Below are 18,436 nucleotides of genomic sequence, written 5' to 3'. Positions count from 1 at the left end.
TTTAAATAATTTAATTTTTACATGTGCTCTTTATGCTAAAAACATTTTGAATGAAACCAATGAGAAAATAATTAGATTGCACTGATGATTTATTATTCATTGTGAATCTAATGATAGTTTTGACAAGTGTTTGTATTTTGAAAATTTACCAAGGTTCTGTATTGTCCCGTGGGTCTCTGAGGCTCCGTTCGTACTATCGATCTTGCTTCTGATTTACTGGATCATTCCTCTGTCATTTTCATGCTGTTACTAATGCTCATCTCATGAACTTTAAAATTTTCAGACATTGTCCTTCTAGTCCTAAAATTTCTATTTGCTTCTATTAATTGTTTTTTTGTGAATTTTTAAGATTGTGAGCTATAGTTTCTCTAATTCATTTCAGAGTGCACCGTTGCCTCCCAGAGCAGAGTCACAGTGCTTTGCAAAGTGTTCATCCCGACGTCTGGGTCATCAGGGTTGGCAGCCATCCGTTGTGTTTTACTTCAAAAAGTGATGAGAATTTTCTGAGTTTCTGACATATCAATTAATTTTGGACTATGTCCTCAACACTTGGAATATTTGTTGTTTATGATTTATATGTCAGTCATATTGAAGAAACAAGTCAACCTCTGATTTAAGCAGAAAGCACCTTATTAGAATAAATAAAATAACATTAAAACAATTCTTTGGAAATAAAATCTCAAGATCACGGTTACTTATTTTTCCTACCATTCAGATCCGATCCACTTCATAACATACTGGAATAAAATATGCAGCGCCCTCTAGCCTGATCCTGACACATCGCACCTTTGCCCGTGGTCTTCTTCCAGTCTTTCTATGCTTAGCCAGAATGATGTTTTCCTGGCATGAACTGCTTTATTTCCTCATTTTAAAACTTTTTTGTGGCTTCATTGTACCTGAAAATCCAGACTTCCTTCTTAGCACACCCCAAGTCCCACGTCCACTCATCATGTAGGCCTCATCTCCAGCTGGTGCAGGTCAGGCAGGCAGCTGTGTAACATCTGTGTAGCCAGTGGTACCTGTAAGCCAGAGCCCTGTCCCGTGTGCAGTGCTCTCCCCCTCGGCAATCAACATCCCCTTGTTCTGGGGTGTCCTTATTGCCTAATACACTCCACTTGGAAGTGCATGGGTTTATCATAAAACTCTGGGGTAGTTGATGTGTCGGCAGGGGCAACCTTCACCGGCTCATCTAAGGAGGTTCTGGGAGATCTCTGTCCAGCCAGAGACCATGACGGGAGAAGGTGCCGGGAATGCTCTGCCTCTCTTCCCCACCCCCCTCTCCTTCGGAGGCCACTTGCCACTCATGACTGGTGTTTCTCTGTGTAGGCAACCCTTGTGTGTGTGTCTGCGTTTGCTTTCTCACTTTTAAATAAAAATGTATCGCTTTACACATGCCCATGTAATCCGTTCAGGCATTGTTTGCTGCTGCGGAGTTGGTCTTTACTATCAATGTGAGCTTGGAAGTTGATGTTGCTGATAACATGTTAGCATAAGGGCCTTTTAGGGTTCACACTGTCTCTGTCTCTGCTGCCCCCACACCATCCTTGATCTTTATGTCCCTCCTGATGCATTTCCTCCCTTAATTGATTTAAGACCAAGTTGGGAAATCAAACAAACAAAAAGCTTAGATTTCAACAAAGGATCATCCAAAGCGTTTGTATTCTCCTTCGCTGATTTTATATTTTCGTAATATTTATTTGAGAGGCAGAATGACAGAAAGAGGAAGTGGGGGATACCTCTGTCCACTGGTTCCTTCCTGAAATGGCTGCAGCTGCCAAGGATGGGGAAGGCCAGGCCAGGAGCCTGTTCTCCTGCAGGGGCCAGGGATCATTGTCTGCTGTCTGCCCACGCACATTAGCAAGAAACGATGGGATGCCAGGTCTCAAACTGGTAATGTGATATGGTATGCTGGCATGGTAAGTGTTGGCTTAATCCCCTGCACTCCGCACTGAACCTGTGTTTTTATATTGTTCAGGATTTTAGAAGCCCATTTGTTTAGTAGCTGTTTTTGAAAATACTTATTCATAGTCATATCGCAGTGGCTGAGGTCTTTGTTTCTTATCTTGTGTTACAAGATATGTTTGATTGTCAGGAGCTATTAAAAGCAACAGCGTCTCAACAATGAGAAAACCCAACACGGGAGAACCCAAAGCCGGTGTTTGTAGCTTGGCTCTGTGCTGCCAAGTCTGTAAGCAGTTACCCAGGCTGGCATGCCTTTGCACTGTGTTCTCTGTTTCCTTCTGATCATGCGTATTGCTCTGGGCATGCAAATGACCGTCTCTGTTTTCTCATATGCGTGTGTCCTTTGAAATGTCCTGAGTTCTCAAAGACATTCTTAGTTGCGATGCTTCTAGGCGTTAGGTTGGTCTGGTTTCTGCTTCGTTGTGATCTTGTGTCCCACACGTCTGTGGGTTCTCGGTTTGTGTTTTGGTGTGTAGCAAAGATGCCTATGGCTTTTCTTCTAAGTTGCCTGAACAAAGAGAGAACACCTTAGGTGGCCCTTCAGGTTGCCCCTCACAGGCTGAAGCAGGTGCGCTCGGCAGCTTGCTCCATGTTCTGCCTGTGCTGGGTCCAGAACCAGGAACCAGAGCCTAAGCTGCGGGTGTGTGCCCCCCTCGGCACCAGTGCTGCCGCCAAGGGAGCGGGCGGCAGAAGGGCGAGTGAAAAAAGGCCTCAGAATTTTTGAGTTGCCTTTTTCATGATTCTGTATTCATTTGGCTTTTGTAAGTCTTTGACTGTTTTTCCAGATTTTGACAAAATTTGCTTGATTAATTGCTTGTCTTTCAGCGTTTCTGTGGGAGGACAAGTACTTGGCGTTTCATACTCTGCCTTTTGGCTGACGTCCGTCTGCTTTCTTTTCATTTTTAAAAAACTAATTCTGTTAATTGTTTAATCGGATTCACAAGATGCTTCCTAAAATTAAATGATCTACCTGAAAGTGTCTTTTCATTTAAAATTGTTCAATATTTTTCTGTTGTATATCTTTTTTATATTAATATTAAAAACATAGAGAACTAACTAGGACGATTAATAACCATTTACTTTATTAAGGGTTTTTTAGAAGTTTAACTAAAACTTTACAGTAAATATATTTAAAAGACAGAAAGCCTTTTAAGATGTTTACCATGAACCTTCGGTTATTTTCAGCTTAGTTTGAACCAAGGCATTTTTTTTTCCTCCTCTTACTAATTGCATATTGTACATGGTTTGTGACATCCCTCTACAATTGTGAAGGTTAGATCCTTTCTTACTTCTGTGTTAGTTCTCAGATATAATGCCTAGTGTGAAGTGATATTCTGGTACTCAGGGGTTTTACATGTAAATTGAAGGCACTTTGAGGAGGTGTGCTTGTTTAAAGTGTTATCCTGCGTGTTTTTAACATAACCTAGTTTAAAATCGCCGGGTCTCCCTTCCTGAAATAGACAGATGTTTGTGCATAGAAAGTACCTTTTGTATACCTTTGTCTGCTTTGATTTCAACTTGCACTTATGGAACCCATAAATGCCCTTGCTAAACCTAGCTTCAGCTCAAACAAGAAGCCTAATTCTGTTTACCATGTGAAAATTTAAGTCACAATTACATTTTTTTTTGGTTTGATAGAAATATATGTGTTAGAAATTACTCTTGTAAAATCTATGCTTTTGTGTCCTCTGTTAAACTAAGACAACTGGATAACACGTCTTTTTGAAATTAGCAGACTTATTTTAATTATGAATGTCAGGAATCTTGCAAAGTTGCTTGCCAGTTAATGTTATATAAATTTCAAATTCTTCCAGTCATAAGTAATTGATGAACTGTTCCTTTAGATATAAAACATATTATTAAATTTGTGGTGGCAAGCTAATATATATGTGTATATATATATATATAATTTATGCATGTATTGAAAATGTATAACCTGAAGAACAATACCCCGATCCTGTAACTGGCTAGTTTACAGTACATACTGAAATACCTTTAAAAATTACTGTTAATTACTCAGACAAATATATTATCTTAAAATATTTTTAGGTGTTCTATGCTGTGTGATCATTGAAAGGATCTTAGGTAAGGTATGAGTGAAAAACAGCCAGTGCATTCTCATTACAGCTACTGCTGACAACTTAGTTCAGGAATTGGAATAGCAGTGAAAAGCATCATATTAAACTCTCTTGCACCCTCTGTTGTCATTTTTGAGCACAACACTTATCCCTAGGATTGTTTTGTCATTACGTTTATTTCTTTGATAAAATTAATACTTATTTTATTATGCTTATCTTGAAATTAAATCCAGAAATAAACCAACATTGCTTGTAATTCTTATTTGGTATTCTCTAATGGCACAAATGGTTTTATCATATACAAGCTTAGATGAAATACGGGGCTCTCTGTTCATCTTTGATTTCTCCTAGTTACCAGTATGAATCCCCTCCAAATGTTTCACACAAATGAAATCTCTACAGGATGTAGCACATTGTACGTACAATTTCCCAGCGTTACAGGTTCTGTCTGTTCTTTTGTAAACCTTTCAATGCTCTGACAGTTTCCTTCCAAAGTAAGAGTCTGGAAACATCCATACTAAAATTAAGAATTTATAACTGTGAGGAACAGATGTTTTCATAAACATTTGCTATAATTAATTTCAACTAGAGGATTGAGGAAACAAAGCAGTTTTTCCCGCTTCAAAACTTTATTGCTTTTTTCCCATATAGCAAACTCTGGAATTTTTTTTTCTAATATAGCCTAGTGAAATGATCATACTCCTTATTTGGTATGTTTTCAAGGAAAAAAAACTGCTTTTTTTCCCCCTATTGCCATCTCTTGTACCTTGAAAGTTAAATTTAATATGCTATTTTCTTTTTGTAGCAGTTATAAACAGCAAAAAATCCTTTACAATTTCTTATGATTATAAAGTCTCTTTTTAAAAAAAATTGTTTCAGCTATTTAAAGGAGTTTATATTTAACTTAATAAACACAAGCTTGAACAAGAAGTAATTTTAGTGAGATGTATTAGATGTAACTATCATAATCCTTAATTTTAATATAGAAGGCTCATATTTTCAATACATCCTATACTGCTTGTTCTATACTGATTGGATATTTGGATCTGCAAAAGAATGTATTATATCAAATTTTCGCTTAGGGTGGAGGCTACATGTTATTTAGATCTTTTTGGTTTCTTAGAATAATGCTGATTTTTGTTAATAAAGTGAAGTATGCTGTATGTGTAATCATACCTTGCCCATGTTTTCAAAGCATTGACAACACGTACACAAGCAGATTACATCTGAAGCTTTGGACTGTTTTAGTCACCATTTACTCGTGTTGTAATCCATCCTAGGATTCTTTTATTCTTTACTAAGGAAAAATCCTGAAAGCATGTCTTGCAAAAAGCGTGGAGTTAACAGGTTCGGGACGTGGGCACGGTCCCTGTCTCCATCCGCCTGAGCGCTTTGGCACAGCTGCAAAGATCTGGAAGAGAACGAATGTTCTTGACTCATCTGTCAACTATAAAATGTGTAGAAAAATAGGTAGCTGTCATGAAAATTACATTTCAGCTTTCAGTAACCATTTAATGAGTAGCATAATTATATAAGTATGGTACCTTAAGTACTATACTCAATAATTAAAAATAATCTCATCTTTACACTGAAAGCTCTGTAATTACTATTTGACTTCACCAGGACCACTGTGAGGCTCTCCAGTGGCACGTTATATTGTTCCGAGTGGATTAAAATCATAAGATAAAATTGGATAAATCATTAAATTATTAAGCTTTAACTATTGTAAGAATGAATATATCCTGATGTTAGAAAATTATGTTGTGGAAATTTGGAGTCTACAGATTCTAGTCTTTGTTTTGAAGAGTTATAATCTATTCATAACTAAATGTTGAAATATATATTTTAAAAATTAGACAAATTTCTATCAAAGAATATATACTATACGTTGAGGCATTAGTTAGCATTTTTACAGTTCCTTTAATAAATCTATTTTAATTCTATGCATCATAGGCTAATATGTATGATTTGTTCAAAATTTTATTTTTTTGTTAACACTCCTGTTTCTTGCATAAAATAATTTTTCAGGTGTTTGATAGTATTTATTGCATGGGAGATCGATATCTTCTAGTTTTTTTGTTTGTTTTTGTTTTTTTTTAATAAGTGAACTTTTGGCAGATGGAACAATTGAAACAAATTTTTGGTTAATCCTGTAAAATGTATTAGAAGTGTATTAGAATTTGTTCTTGACCACTGCCTACCGAAGTCTGCTTTCTTTTACTTCTCTGCTTCTTAAAACCCCGGCCAGTGGGGAACCGGGACTAGAGGGCCGTCCCGGGCCAGTCTCTGCCTCATGTCTTTTGACCGTGCCCGTTGTCAGCACAGTGACCTGGTCACCAACAGAAAATTGCCTTTGTTCACAAACGTTACCATGTGACTAGAAGGTTTATTCACTTTAGGTTTTCCTGTTTAGCTTTGTAATCTGCCTAAAGAATGTATGATCTGTTCAATCATGGTGAGCTGTTGTTTGTAAATAAGCCATGAAATATACACTTTGAGAATTATATTTCTTTCTTTCTGTGTATCTATGTATGTATCTATCTGGTGACATTGGTAAGCATTGTTAGTTTCTTTAGTGAATGTATTTCTATTCTATAGACTTTAAATTGAAATATATGAATATCTTAAGAAGGTAATGTCCTGCTTATACTTCATTTGTTCCATTAGCAATTACTTTTATAGTATTACTATCTAATTTAGTAGTGGTGTTAGTTCATATGTTGGCGTCAAGATGGGTATTTTTCATAAGAAGGCAGTTGAGTACAAAATTAATTTGCAGAATGCAAAAAGTGATATGTACTATTTGGTTAATAATACTACATAGAACTGTTACACAGTTGTTGCTTTAATTGCAATATGTTGTAATCTCCATTATCTTAGTGTTTCTTAATTTTTTTTCCAGGAGATTCAAATCAAAATGGAAGAAGAACAAGTTCCACTTTAGACTCTGAAGGGACTTTTAATTCCTATAGGTAGGTGGTGAATACACAGATATAATGCAAGCCACTATATAACATCAGATACTTAGAGATACATTAAGAATACAAAGGAACCATGACTTGAGTTTTTAGAATATGATAATATGTAATTATTGTGGCATGTGATTAATGAGCTACAGAAAGTGTAGCCTCCCAAGTTCTTGAGTCAGTGCAGTCACTGCAGCTGGTTCTTGCTGTCCAAGCCGATGGGTACAGTAATCATGGTTGGTTCTTGCTTTTCCTTCGTCCTTGTTAAAGTCCCAGCACTTCTTTTGGAGCACCTGTGAAAGGCCAGAATCTCTTCACTGGACCCAGCGCTGCTGCTGCTGCCTTTTAAGGGCATTTTCTAAAGTAGGGCAGTTATAGCACAAATAATTATTTTAAAGGACTCCAGAATAAAGAAATATTCATTTAGTTTTGTTGCTATTCTCTTCATAGCTTGAATTTTCGCTCATTTAGTGCTTACAAGTTTTTGGCCTTTATTACAAGGAAACCCAGGAAGGGCAACATTTAAAGTATATTCAGTATTAATTGAGAATTCATATACTGAAACAAGATGTATAAGATCTTGACTGTTTTAGGTAAAGATAAGTGCAGATTCAATATTAGTACATTTTAGTGTGGTAGATGAAGATGTATATTTTGAAGAAATATTTTGAGCTCATTGTCCTTAGGTTAGGGTACGTTAGTTGTGTTGCTTGCCTAGAAGCAATATAAAATAATGTGAGAAACATTATATACCTTGAAGCTCATTTGAATGTTAAACTCTATCTTTTCTATAGTCAATATGGAGAATTTGTACTTAGGTAGTTTATGCTTTTATTTGTATCCATACTCTGTATCCCGTATTGGGATTGTGTCATTGTCTCTACAGATCCCAGGCTGGCTTTTAACATGTAGCATAGTGCCTTGTCTATAGGAAGCACTTAAGAATGTGGCAAATGAGAAAATTTTACAATTTGTTTATGAATTCCAGAAATGAGATGATAATTGAAACACTTGACATCTTTATTTTATACCAGTTGGAATCAGTATAAATATTCAGTCGTTCAAGTGTCACAGACAGTACAAAAGGCTTATGTTCCCGTGGAGTTCTGGAAGACCATTATCACAGCAGTGACGCTCCTATATTGCCGCGGTATTTTCACTGTGCCCGTTCTATCTTACCACGTTGTAATTCTCCAAATCCTTCTCTTAGTCCTGAAGGGTAATATAAAGCTTGGAATTTGACATGTTAAATAATAGATAGAATCCCCTATCTGAACCTGTCACAGCTTATCACAACAAGCAAAAGTGTGAATGTAAAAGATAGTTAAATAAATATTCATGATTTGGCATGTAAGTGAGGAATGTTAATATAATAATATAATGTGAAATATATGATGGTAATACTATTAATACATGCAAATACAATAAAAACAACCAAGCTAAAATGGAGGTAGGGCATGAATTTCAGAAAAAGGAAAATGAGTAAGTATATAAATTTTGGTGGTGAATGCGCTCTCACAATTTAATCTATAGTTTAATTATAGTAAATAACAGACTTGATATGAAGAGATGTTTTACTGTGAAGATGCCATGTTGTCTTATAGTTTATTTTGTCCTTTGGATCGTTTGATGATTAAAGTGTCTTAGTATCACTGAATTATGATGGCATTTTGAAAGTGAATTTCTAAGGTAACTTTGCACAACAAATAGTAATGTTGTTAACTAAATATTTTTAATCAATGCCTGTCACTGTTGTAAGGTTAGAATATTAATTTATTATTATGGTAAAAAAAAAAAAGGCAAGGTAAAATGTTCAGGTAATACAGTGTACCATGTAAAATCAGGCTTTTAATAGTTGGCAAGCCAACACTGCTATTAACTAGTATTATAGTATTTAAGGTATGAAATTAATATTTTTCTACCCGGTAGGCAGTAGCTCTCACAATATAATGAGCTTAATTGTGATTTTGACACTTGGGTTAAATGTGGAATTCATAGAAACACAGTCCTAGTATGTATTTTCTTATTAAACGTTAACTGACAAATCCTAGAATACGTGGCAGGATCACATTAAAGTGGCAACAGGATTGTCAGTAAAATTTATTTGACAGAATGGAAATTATTTTTCTGTTGCCATTGTAGCTCTTTTAACTAATAACATGTTTTTAGGAACACATAAATTGTCTAATATTCAGAAATCCTTTTATATAACAAATCTTTGTTATTTAAACTGCCACAGAAATCCCAGCCTTTCTTCGTAATTCCACCGCTCAGGCCTTGAGCCTGGCACAAACACACCAGAGCTTGTGTCGAGGGTAAAGATTAGCTTTAGTTTCCATCTGTGAAAGGGGCATTTTATTGACTAATCTGTTTCTTTTCCACAATTCCTTTTTAAATACTGAGATAAAATATGTAAATTAAAGACTTTTGAAAATCTAAATAGAAAGCCATCATATTTTATTAATATATGCTGTCCCCATGCAAACAAATAACTCTGGGCCTCGCTGTTCACCCTCTAACACATGTGCCTTTTACAGCATGTGTTGAGGTTTTGTTAATTTTTGAATAGTGTCAAGTGGGTTATAGAAAGCACTTTTCTTCATTATTTTTGTATTGTAATGTTAGATTGTTAGTTGCAGGAGGCATAGTTTTTGATTATTAGTTTTTGACTACTTTAAAAATTATTATTTTATAATGCAGTTCCATGGTCTCTGGGATTTCTACTCCCCCTTAACCAAATCCCCTCCCCTCACTGACTTTCCCCATACTTCTACAGTAGTATAGTCCTTCGTAAGCAGTCACCCGTCCATCATCCTGCTATTTAAGCGTATCCTGACATTGTAGGTATGGACAATGGCAGTGAGTCCAGCATCCCATTGTCGAGACGTATTTAACAGTTTCATTGGGAGTCCATGTTTGATTTGGAAGTAGAGAAGCAAACTGTATTGCATCTTCACAACTGGTTATGACAGTTTCTATTACATAGCTACTATACATCCCCTTAAATGAAATTCCATGGGACAAATCAACAACAGGATAAAAGTTAAAAAGTTTACAATACCGTGAATGTAAATAACATGCTACTGAATATGTCGTTGAAAAATGAAAAAGAAAATCAAAAAGCTTCTTGAAGAAAGCAATGCTGCTGTATGACCTGTGTGTCACTGAAGAAGGAGCGGAAAGTTGGAGTGAAGTTACACTTGATAGAATATTCTGTTACAAAACACAGGGGCAATGGAGGGGAGATATTATAAATGTCCTTTTTAATACTGTTTTTGCATAGTTTGTTTTAAAGTAGTATCTAAACAAAATGCATTGATTAAAATCCTGATTACAAATGCTTTGAAGACTTTGAACAATCTCAGCCTCAGTTTCCTCACTTTTGAAGTAGGGATGGTGAGATAAAGTTGGCATGAGGACTTTTTGGGATCATGTGTTCTTGGTAAATGCTGAATAACGAATGCCTTTATGTTGTAGTCATTTCCCATCATCAGTGTTGTCATCATCATTAACCTTTTGGCATATTCTGGAAAAAATTTATAGTGCCTTTGGATAGAAACACCAAAAAAGAAATGACAAACAGTATGTCTTACGAGAAGCCAGCTTTCTTTCTTTTAGCAGAAAGGGAGCTAAGAACGAGCTCACCTGGGGGCTTGAAAGTCTACATCTCTGAGACGTTATTCCTGGTTTCTTTGTGAATCCGGTGAAGATGAAGGGAAGGTGTGTCGCTAGGAGTGTAAGAGGTGGTCTCTGGATGTGAGGTCAATGGACCTTAACTGTAGCTTTCTACGCCTTTGCTCCCAGACTTATTCTGATGGCTTAGAGGGTTTTACTTTGGGTTTGTGTTCCTCTGTGCTGTTTCTTCATTGATTCAGATAGATAGGTAAAATTGGGCTTAACTCCTAAAATATCTGTCTGGTGTTAATACGATGCCTGGATGTTATTAGACCATATCTTGCCTTGGAATGTTAGAGTTTGATTATTAATCTTCCAGCTAATTTGCATGATGTGTTAAAACAGGAAATGTTTAGGTATTGAGAATGTATTATTAATTTTATCTGGTATATTTTAAAGGCTTTACATACCAATGTGGATTTTTTTTTTCAAGTTCTGTTAACTTTATTTCTTATTTTACCATTTAACCTGAGAGAACTCTGCTAGCTATATATCTGTGTGTGTATATATATAAAATGAGAGGTAGTTTCCTGTGTCTGCTGCAGTGGATGCTTAACTAGCTCAGTGTGGCACACATGGCCACATGGTGGAAGGAATATTGTTACTGCATCCCGCCCCCCTCTTCCCAAGGGCAACTGACCTTCTCCTCGCCAAAAGAGGCGAGCCCCTTGCCAGCACATATGACTACAGACTATTACATTAATCTGTTTAGCTGTAGTACCAGCTGCTTGCATGTTTTTAATTATCTTATTAGATGGTATAACAGTGACCTATGAAATAAATTGAAGGTGAACATTTTTAAACTTTCCTTTTATTACTCTATGTCTCCAAATATCTTTTGATTAAATTATTGCTTTCTACAAAAGTTGGTCGGCAGTCTGTTTGGTTTTTGAGTCACGTAATCCTTTTTTTTGTTTGTTTTAAAGTATAATGTGATACTTCCCAGTATAGAAAATAACTTAATTTTTGCCTCATTTATTGATAGATTTCAGTTGTGCTTATGTAGCCAAAAATCTTGGTAAAACTTGGCTTACTAGGCAATTTTGTTAGATTGAACTCAGACCACTTATTTGGCATTCTCTGGGAAACTCAAAATACTCCTTCGTTTTCACACATCAATTTGGCATTGCATAAATGGCATAGGATAGAGCACAAATTATTGTATCTTGATTTAAAGTAAATTTTAAATTATTTTTTACTCTGTCTAGATTCTGTGTATATAGTAGTACATTATCCAGTTTACTCTGTTCTTAAAAATTTAGTTGTACTTGGCATCATTTATGAGTACCGTATCCCAAGCTTTGCCGTCAGGAACAATGCTTTGTCCTCTAGGCTTTGACAACTGGATAATTTTGAAGTCATAATCTGCAAGTGCAGTGCTGACTTTAAAAGGCACACCGAGGGGTGGCACTGTGGCATGGTGGCTTCAGTTTCCAGTGCCAGCCTCCTGCAGCATCACCAGTTCGAACTCTGGGCTGCCTCACTTCAGATCCAGCTCCCTGCATAAGACCTGGGCAGGCAGTGGAGGATGGCCCGAGGCCTTGAGCACAGGCTCCACCTGCTGGTTCGCTCCCTAACCGGCTGGTGTGGTTGGAACTAAGCTGGTCCAAAGCCTGTGGGGTGGAGGGGAGACACAATATTAACAATCAGTGATGCTCAGTTAAAAGTCTAACATACTAAATATTGCAATATTATTTTAGTCAGGAACCCTGACGTTGCATTAAACTTTTTTAAAAACTATCTTGATGTGAGATAGTTATAGAATACTTTTCTGCGTCTTTGTAAGTTCTGTAAGTGGTATAGTAGAGTGACTGGATTCTTAGTGTTTAATGCATGATACCAGTGCTTACACACTCTCATAATGTGTTTTCCACTGAAGAAATACTATGTTTAGTATTTCAAAAGATCTTTTACTGATGAATAAAAGGGAACATTTTTCTACATATATTTTATTCTTCCTAAAGACAGGAAAAAGGCACTTGGCTTCAAAATAGTGTATTCTATCCTTCATTTGAAGTGAGTTCCAAAATCCTTTCCCTTTCCCAGTATGAAGCTAACTTGGTAAAAAGTCTTTATTATTAATATTTTTAAAATATCTTTATTGCCATGCAATACTTTCATGGTACAGTCTTTTAACACATGTACACATAAACACGGGTACCAGTCCTTCGTGTACAGCCATCCTTCAGTACCATGCACAAAGCAGACATCAGTCAGCATGCATTAGTCACACCAGGAAGAAAGCCTTCCACTTCCCTAGCTTTGCTTTGCTTTTTTTTTTTTTTTAAGATTGATTTTATTTTTTTATTGGAAATTGGGATCCTGGCACGTACAAGGCGAGGACCTTAGCCACTAGGCTACTGTGCCAGGCCCTTCCCTAGCTTTTCTTTGTGCTTACAACTTCCAGCTCCTCTCTTCCAGTTGTTCAGTATGTAATACATGATGCTGCAGCTGCCCCGCCGTGCTTTGCCACGCTGGAACTGGTGATTTCTGTGTGTTTGTACCTGCAGTAGTAGTAGTCTCCCTGCATCCTCTTAGCACACACCTTTCCCAGCCTCATTTACATTTCCTGAGCGGTAGTGATATTAATCAGTTTTTCATGTTCTTGTTTTCTTTGTATTTTTCTTCAGAGTAATGTCTATTCAGATCCTTTGCTTATTTGTTAAGTGGATTGTTTAAGCTTTTGTGGAAACTTGGGAGTTCCTTATATATTCTGAATTAATCCTTTGTTAGATTAATAATTTGCAATTATTTTCTCTCATTCTGTCAGAGTTTGTTTCTTTTGCTGAGTAGACACTTCTCACTTTTCTATAATCATATTTGATAATATTTTGTTTTTCTGTCTGTGCTTTCGGGAGTCCTATTCAAAATAATTTTACCTTTTGTCAGGTCTTACATTGAAATCTTCAGTCCATTTTGAGATGATTGTAGGTGTGAGTGAGAGGCACAGGTGAAATTGTGGTCATGTGGGTGTGGGTTAACTAGGATATGTGGATTTCCTGGCATCACTTAAGTCCTTTCTCTGATGTGTGTTTTTGACACATTTGTCAAAGAGGCATTGGCTGTGGTAATGTAGATTATTTCTGAGGTCTCTTTTCTGTTCCAGTAGTCTGTCTGTTTTTATGTTGGTACCATGCTGTTTGATTACAGTAACTCTATAATATGTCTTGAAATCTGACACTGCTATACTCCAACTTTGTTCTTTCTATTCAAGATTGCTTTAACTGTTTGTGGGTTTGTGTGTATGTGTGCTTACATATGAATTTTAGGATTTGTTTTCTAGTTCAGTGAAAAACGTCTTCAGTATTTTTATGAGAATACCGTTGGATCTGTGATTGCTACAGATAATACGGGTATTCTAATAGCATTAATTCTAATCTGCAAACAAGGAGGAATCTTCCACTTTCTTTTGTCTGCTTCAGATTCTCTTCTCAGTGCTTTATAATTTCCATTGTCATTTAAATGAGATGTATGACAATCTAGTATATAAATATAAAAAGTACTGAATTTCTTAAATGTAAATTTTAGGACAATATTTCCTGCATCCCCTCAAGTTCCTGATTACATATAAAAATGTACATAAAAAATCTTTACTATGAAGACTTGAAATCTAATTTTCTAAATGTACTCAACAACTATAAATCAATGTGCTTTTTCTTATTCAGATATGATTTAATTTCTAAACCAATGCATCTTTCAGACTTCACTGGAAAGGACCGAAGTGGTAGCTGAGTTAAGATAGTCTAGTGAGCATATCCCAACACAGAAGATAGTTTGAATAGCTATTCACAAACCAGGTCAGTAACCAGCCACGCAGGAGACCCTGATGAAGCTCCCAGCTTTTCAGTACAGCTAGCATTACAAACTGTATAGCCAATTGTTTACCTTGTTATTAAAAAATTAGATATCAAATAAGAGAAAAGTCTCAAAGGACACAATTTTCCCTTATGTATTAGTTATAATACCAAAAAGACATGCAAGGACACGTATTTACCCTAGTGGTTATAGTGTTCACATCCACCTTGGAGTACCTTAACTTTGAGCCCTACCTCTGCTTGCTGATGGCAGCTGCCAGCTGAGGTGGGCCCTGGAAGGCAGCGGACATGGCTCCGCCCACAGGGAGGAGCCGGGTGGACATCCTGGCTCTGAGCCGGGCCTGGCCCAGTCTCGCTGTCGCAGGCATTTGTGGAAACGATCCCTGCGTAGGAACCTCTCCTCGTCTGTCCAGCTTGGTCTGCCCTCTGCGTGGCAAGGAAAATTTTAAAAACAGAAAAGAAGCAAAAGTAGATCACAGAAAAAGTTACTGTATGCGGAGAGCCCCGCAGGCATTTCCTGGTAAAGCAGCCTTTACCTGTCTCATTCCTAAATGTTGATCCTGTTTTTAAAAATAATGTAATGGTGTATATTAAATTTTTATGAAACTAAAAATGAAAACCTTTCAAAAGTTAAAAATTTTTGATGCAGATTTTTTCGGTTCCTTTAATAAAGGTGTAATTGAATTTCCCTATCTTAGTATGACTGGAGAGGCTATTAAACTTTAGTTTTTGAAGAAAATGATACATCTCTGTGCACAAAATCAGACATTGCATCTGATAATGTGTAAGCTTTTGTTTTGAATTCAGTTCTTCATGTCCTTGTGGATATTGAGGTGGGAGCCCAAGATTTCTCAATTCAAAGTTGAAAGCAAAGCTTAAATAACCAAAAACCATGTTGATTTTAGCAGTGAGTCCTTCACTCAAGGCGCCTCCTCGCTTTGTCCCCGGGAAGCCTCATCGTGCGAGAACGGATTTCATCTAGACATATGAAGGAATCCATTGTTGGGCTAGTGGATAATTGTGCATTCCGTTGTATATGTGTTTATAGATGTGTAAGAGATATGCCCTGGTGCTTCATTAATGGGGGAGGAAGAAGGCTTTAAGCAAATTTTAAAAATTCCTGATACAAGAAGCAAAAAAACCAGCACAGTTTCTAATTGCCTTTTGGAGACTAGGAGTTCCCTCATCACCAGTGATTTAAGCTAAAAATGAGGTAATTACAGGTACCATCAGTGTTTCTGTGGTTGATCGTGGCACCTGCAGGCCTAACACTGAGCTCACCTATACCCGGTGCCGTGCTTTGCAGTCTGATGCTGACATGCCTAATTTACACTCTTCATACTCCCATTAATTTTTAAGTTAGATATTTCTTATTCTATTTGAATCATATTTTTAAAATCCTATCTTTAAAATGGTGTAAAATATATAGCCTTCAATGTAAAATGTTGAAATTATAGATTTCTTTCCTCGACATCAGTCAGTAATGTATTTTATACAGATTAAAAACAAATGCAGACATTTTTTTATTATCTTTCCTTTGCATTTACTAAATTAAATTTGACATGATAAGTTAGTTTAAAAAAAATATCAGCATGTGCTTACGGACCAGAAAGGTATGCAAATAAGCCTTTCTGTATCCGGCTCAACTGTCCGCTCTAGGGCCCCACAGCTCCAGGTAGCCCACCTCCCAGCTGCCTGAAGCTTCAGGCAGCCCACCTCCCAGCTGCCCCCCAGCTTCAGGCAGCCCACCTCCCAGCTGCCCCCTCAGCTTCAGGCAGCCCACCTCCCAGCTGCCCCCCAGCTTCAGGCAGCCCACCTCCCAGCTGCCCCCCAGCTTCAGGCAGCCCACCTCCCAGCTGCCCCCCAGCTCCAGGTAGCCCACCTCCCAGCTGCCCTTCAGTCCTGCGTGCAGGTCGCTTTCATCCTGCCCCGAAAACCTGCCACTGAGATCTCAGGGGTCGAGCCCGGTCGGGTCGGCGGGCTGGCTCGGGACTCTGCGCTTGGCCCGAGGGCCGCCCTGCCACTCTGATGAAGCATTGGCGTCTTTACACTAGACTGGTGTGGCGCAGTCTTTATGCTGCTTACCAGTTTATACCTGCTTGGCTTTGTTAAATTAACCTCGCTAAAATACCCAAAATTGGGCTGGAAACTAATTATATAAATATGATTTTCTGTAATATACTATCCAATTTGGAATAATAATTCAAATATTTGGTAATATTAGCACATCATTTAGACATTTATACATACCTTATTTTTACAAAAATTAAACAATTAAATTTTTTTTTTAAAGATTATTCATTTTATTACAGCCAGATATACACAGAGGAGGAGAGACAGAGAGGAAGATCTTCCATCCGATGGTTCACTCCCCAAGTGAGCCGCAACAGGCCAATGCGCGCTGATCCGATGCCGGGAACCAGGAACCTCTTCCGGGTCTCCCACGCGGGTGCAGTGTCCCAAATCCTTGGGCCGTCCTCAACTGCTTTCCCAGGCCACAAGCAGGGAGCTGGATGGGAAGTGGAGCTGCCGGGATTCGAACCGGCGCCCATATGGGATCCCGGGGCTTTCAAGGCGAGGACTTTAGCCGGTAGGCCACGCCGCCAGGCCCAACAATTAAATTTAGAAGGTGCAAATTGAATACCAATTTAAGTTCCTGCCTTTGAAAATTATAATTAGAAATAGATATTCCTTTGTAAGCATCAACTGTATTTATTTATTGTCTGCATTTATTCATGACATAGTTAGTGTCATGCATTGTTGCAGGATGTGTAAGTATTTAAAAGGTTGTTTAAAAGGGAAAGCATCAATTACTGCTGCAAAAGTTAATCTTACTCCTTGTGAAATGATTCAACATCAACGTTTTTAGTCAGTCACAGTGTTGTTTTCTGAGAACAAGGATGGGGTGAAATCCTGCTCAATGGCGTTGCTTCCGAGACAGCAACTAGGTCCCCTAGCATCAGAGCCTGGCAATGAAACCCAACACACCCTGTCTCTCTAATGGGCACTGATGGTTTTCAGGGACCCAGTACCTGTAAGGTAGAATTACTGCCACTAGGTGGCACTGCTGTCTTGAAAAGGAATCCTTAGAGAGCCACACTTCCAAACTTCTTAGGTTGTTTTTTTGTTGTTGTTTTTTAAGGCAGATTTACAGACTGGGGAAGAGAGATCTTCCATCGACTGGTTCACTCCCCAAATTATTTCAATAGGATCCAGAAGTTCCATCAGGTTCTCTCCCCACACACGCAGGGCCCAAATGCCATCCTTTTCAGATTTCTTGGGCACTTTAGCAGGGAACTGGGTCAGAAGTGGAGCAACCAGTGCCCCTATGAGATAGCGGCGCAGCAGGTGGCAGCCTGACTCACTGTGCCACAGCCATGACCCACAATTTTAGACGCAATTTTTAACCCTCACAGCAGCTGTTGTTACCCTGTCTTTCCAGATTACCTGGGGAAACATCCCTATGACCTTAGATGTCATATTCCCAGACAAAAAACATCTGAGCAAGAACTCACACATCTCAGCCCCACCTTGTGCTCGAAGCAGTTATTTAGGGTTATCTTGCTTTTGGGTTGTTTTTTTTTTAACTGTAATTTCCTCATTTGGAAAGAAAGGTTATTGTAAAGGTAGAGGTGAGTTACGTGAAATGTGTTTCCGGAAGTGGACTCGTTGGCGTGTGAAGGAGCTTGTTGCTGGCGTTCATTGCTGTCAGTTACTTGTTCTTGCCGTCCCACTCTTGCTGCACGTTACCTCCGTCATGGGTATTCAAAACATTCAGAAAAAAAAATGTGTCTCAAGAAAAAACTGAGAGTGAATTTTGAAATTTTTGTGCTAAAATGAACTTGTCTTTTAAAATAGAAAAATAAAGCTATTTAAGGGAGTTACAGAGAAGGAGAAAGGGGTCTTCCATCCCCTGGTTCACTCCCCCAGAGGCCACACT

At 37.8% G+C, this 18,436-nt stretch overlaps 1 protein-coding gene across 2 annotated transcripts in view; it reads left to right on the top strand.

The window, feature by feature from the left end:
• Positions 1–18,436, top strand: part of TBC1D5 (TBC1 domain family member 5) — a 273,887-nt gene that overhangs the window by 79,184 nt on the left and 176,267 nt on the right. The window contains exon 3 of one of the 2 annotated variants that reach the window (XM_058657229.1): positions 6,946–7,012. In XM_058657229.1, the coding sequence (XP_058513212.1) occupies positions 6,946–7,012 (67 nt within the window). Of the gene's footprint in view, positions 1–6,942; positions 7,013–18,436 lie in introns of both variants that reach the window. The other variant, XM_058657228.1, reaches the window with a different exon arrangement.

This window comes from Ochotona princeps, chromosome 30 (assembly GCF_030435755.1).
Source record: "Ochotona princeps isolate mOchPri1 chromosome 30, mOchPri1.hap1, whole genome shotgun sequence".
Taxonomy (NCBI): Eukaryota; Metazoa; Chordata; class Mammalia; order Lagomorpha; family Ochotonidae; genus Ochotona; species Ochotona princeps.
This window is presented reverse-complemented; position numbering and strand designations above follow the sequence as displayed.